The sequence below is a fragment of the Micropterus dolomieu genome, linkage group LG12 (assembly GCF_021292245.1).
Source record: "Micropterus dolomieu isolate WLL.071019.BEF.003 ecotype Adirondacks linkage group LG12, ASM2129224v1, whole genome shotgun sequence".
Classification (NCBI taxonomy): Eukaryota; Metazoa; Chordata; class Actinopteri; order Centrarchiformes; family Centrarchidae; genus Micropterus; species Micropterus dolomieu.
The window spans coordinates 39,036,175-39,039,720 of NC_060161.1; the positions used below are offsets into that span (position 1 = coordinate 39,036,175).

A 3,546-nucleotide genomic window follows, 5' to 3' on the forward strand; every position below is an offset into this window, starting at 1 on the left:
ACTTTCCACATCCTGTCGGAGCCGAGGTCACTTCCTGTCTCATTGTCTGCGCGGCTGCTGTCCTCCCTCGTCCCTCTCTCTCTCTTCCTCTCGTTAAACTTAAACTGTTCAGCAGCGCAGAGAACAAACGTTCCCACTTTGAAGAACTGGTGACGTTCTACGTTCCTGTCCGCGGCGAGCGGGCGTAAATCTTTAAAGACGCCTCACAGACAGATTGATGTTTAACAAACAGGAGGGAGTAGCGCTTCTGTTGGGGACTACTTTCAGCGGCGGATGAATCTGCGCCAGAAAGAAAAATGCTTTGTATTCGTTTGAGATGCTAATGCTAATGCTAACCCTGTCTTCTCTGCAGCCTGTCCATCGGGTCAGTTCAAGGCGGGGTCAGGACCTGGTGGGTGTGACCCGTGCCCGTCCAACAGCAACACCATGATCCCCGGCTCCGCCTACTGCCTGTGTCGCCCTGGTTACCATCGAGCTGACTCCGACCCGCCGCACACCGCCTGCACCCGTAAGGCTTTCCCTTTTCTTTTTTTTTTTTTTTTTAATTCTCTGATATATTGTCCTACATTTCCCATAATGCACCCGGACGGTGTCTGTTAGACATCTGTAGTCTGAGGTAACCCGGGATGACATCACTGACATCACTGGACGTCCTGCAAACTGACAGATTTTTAAACGGGTCGAGGTCCCTTTAATAATTCACTTGTCACGCCTTACACTATTGTCAACACACATACTTATGCACACACACACACACACACACACACCAGCCCTATTATGCTCTAACAACTCCACACGCCCCTTTAAATACCATGACCCCTCCCCTTTAACCACATCGCCCCAGGCAACGACAATTAGGCCAAATTAATAGGCTCATTACCTCCGTGTGTGTGTGTGTGTGTGTGTGTGTGTGTGTGTGTGTGTGTTAGGATCGCACAGGTAATAAGAGACTGCACACACACATGCAGGTTTTAAGTTTCAGGTTCTGTGTGGAAGCGGAAACTTGTAATCTGTCAGGATCTCAATCAGTCCGTCATCAGCAGACAAAGAAAGGGCAGAAGAAGAAAGAGGCGCTCCTGAGAGCGGCCTCCTCTTTCAGCTGCTTGTTCTCTGGCAGGATGTAGACTTGAATGTTCTTCCCACCTGTGCTGATCTGCCTGTTGGTCTGAACTCAGGGCTCAGTCTTTGACCTCTGTGACCTCTGACCCCCCCTCCTCAGGCCCCCCCTCCGCTCCCCGCTCCATCGTGAGTCAGATCAACGACACCTCGGTGACTCTGGAGTGGAGCGAGCCGCTGGACCGAGGAGGACGGGGAGACCTGACCTACAGAGTCCTGTGTTCCCGCTGCGAGACCACCACAACCACACCTAAGGTACACTGCTGAAACCAGAACCAGTACCAGTTAGACCAGAATCACCTAGAACAGTAGACTAGAAAACCAAGACCAGAATCACCAAGACCAGTAGACTAGAAAAACCAAGATCAGAATCACCAAGACCAGTAGACTAGAAAAACCAAGACCAGAATCACCAAGACCAGTAGACTAAAAAAACCAAGACCAGAATCACCAAGAACAGATAGACCAGAATCAACAACACCAGTTAGACCAGTTAGACAGAACAAGACCAGTTACCCAGTTCAGTCTCCTCCCTCCTGACTCCACCCCCTTCCCGTCTCCTCTTCAGGGATTGGTCGATTCCTGTTCTCCGTGTGACGACAGCGTTCTGTACCGGCCGGCGCAGCAGGACCTCACTCAGCGCCGCGTCGTCGTCTGGGGGCTCCGCCCACACACCAAGTACACCTTCACTATCCAGTCACTGAACGGCGTCTCTGCGCTCAGCCAATCAGAGCCGGCCTCCAACCGAGTCAACGTCACCACCAGCAGAGACGGTACACAACATAAATACTGCACACACTACATTACCCAGAATGCCTTTCACACTGGCAGGTTCGATGCAGAAGCCACTATGATGCAGAACACATCACTTTATTGTACTTAATCAGTCAAATACAGACGAGTTCTCGGGTTTTTAAGGTTCAGCCGGTATCACAGCAGCTCAGGACCACCGTTGGTACTGACCCGCATCATCAGGACCTGAACAGGTTCTGGTCCCACTGCAATTGTTGTGGTTTTGTTCATAAGAATGTATTAATTGATGGACTGGTGTGTGTGTGTGTGTAGTTCCTCCTCCATTGTCCGGCCTCAAGAGGGCGTCGGCCTCGGAGACCACTCTGTCTTTGGAGTGGAACGTTCCAGTTCTGCAGAACCAGATCCTGGACTATCAGCTCCGCTACAGCCCTAAGGTACAGACTCACACTCTCACACAGCCTTGTGTTACTGTTTTTGTGGGGACCCATTAATGACAGAATCAGGAATACATGCCGACGCTGAACCTGAACCCTAAAACCAGGTCTTGACCCTCAAACAGCCCTTTAAACCTTTGAGGTCCAGCGTTTTGGTCCCCGCTAAGTACAGTGGAACCCCACGAATATACGTGTTAGAACACACAGGGCTGATCTGATGGACTGTGATGTAACTGCTGATGTCGTCATCATCATCAGGACGGCGAGGAGGCGGGGCAGTGGCAGTACGTGTCCAGCAGGTCTTCTTCGGTGGTGCTGACGGGGCTGCGCAGGGCGACGCAGTACCAGGTGCAGGTTCGCGCTCGCTCGCAGGCCGGGTACGGGTCGTTCAGCGCCGCGAGCAGCTTCAGCACCCTGCCCGACGGTACGAGTCCGCCTGAAGTAAAAAGTTCCTCAAAAGGTTCCTGTACTGTTTCTAAAACATTTTCTAAAAGTATCTCTGTGCTCTTGGGTTCCTACCAAGTTCCTCAAACGTTCCTTGGGGAACCTAATAGGTTGTTTGTTGCTGAAAGTATTCCTGCCTGTCAGTAGTACCTTTACTCTGTAGGTACTGTACAGAAAAATGTACTGACGGTTAGTTTGTTTGTTCTGGAAGGTGTTGGTCACTCTCAGCTGGTGGTGACGGGAGTTCTCGCCTCCATGGGGATCCTGCTTCTCATCGCCGCGCTGATGGTCGCTGTTTACTGTTACCGGTAAGAGAAGCTATGTGTGTGAACCTGAGGTCAACGTTCCATTGTTCTGTCAAGGCAAGCAGGGAGGGAGCATCCTGAACACACACACAGCTACACACAGCTACACACACAGCTACACACACAGCAACACACACAGAAACACACACAGCAACACACACAGCAACACACACAGCAACACACACACAGCAACACACACAGCTACACACACACAGCTACACACACACAGCTACACACACAGCTACACACACAGCTACACACACACAGCTACACACACACAGCAACACACACAGCAACACACACAGCTACACACACAGCTACACACACACAGCAACACACACAGCTACACACACAGCAACACACACAGCTACACACACACAGCTACACACACACAGACTTTAAAACTAACTTAACCATGGTCCGTTCTCCACACATGCCAGTTTTGCAGAGAAGAAATTTGCATTCAGACTAAACAAAGGTTAGGGAGAGTGAAG

The 3,546-nt window shown here is 50.9% G+C and overlaps 1 protein-coding gene across 1 annotated transcript in view; it reads left to right on the plus strand.

Moving 5' to 3' along the window:
• ephb4b (eph receptor B4b) overlaps nt 1-3,059 on the plus strand; it is a 15,042-nt gene extending 11,983 nt beyond the window's left edge. The window contains exons 7-11 of the mRNA XM_046064444.1: nt 1,220-1,371; nt 1,685-1,889; nt 2,182-2,303; nt 2,562-2,727; nt 2,959-3,059. Coding sequence (XP_045920400.1) covers nt 1,220-1,371; nt 1,685-1,889; nt 2,182-2,303; nt 2,562-2,727; nt 2,959-3,059 — 746 coding nt within the window. The remainder of the gene's footprint in view (nt 1-1,219; nt 1,372-1,684; nt 1,890-2,181; nt 2,304-2,561; nt 2,728-2,958) is intronic.
• The last annotated feature ends 487 nt before the right edge of the window (nt 3,060-3,546 follow it).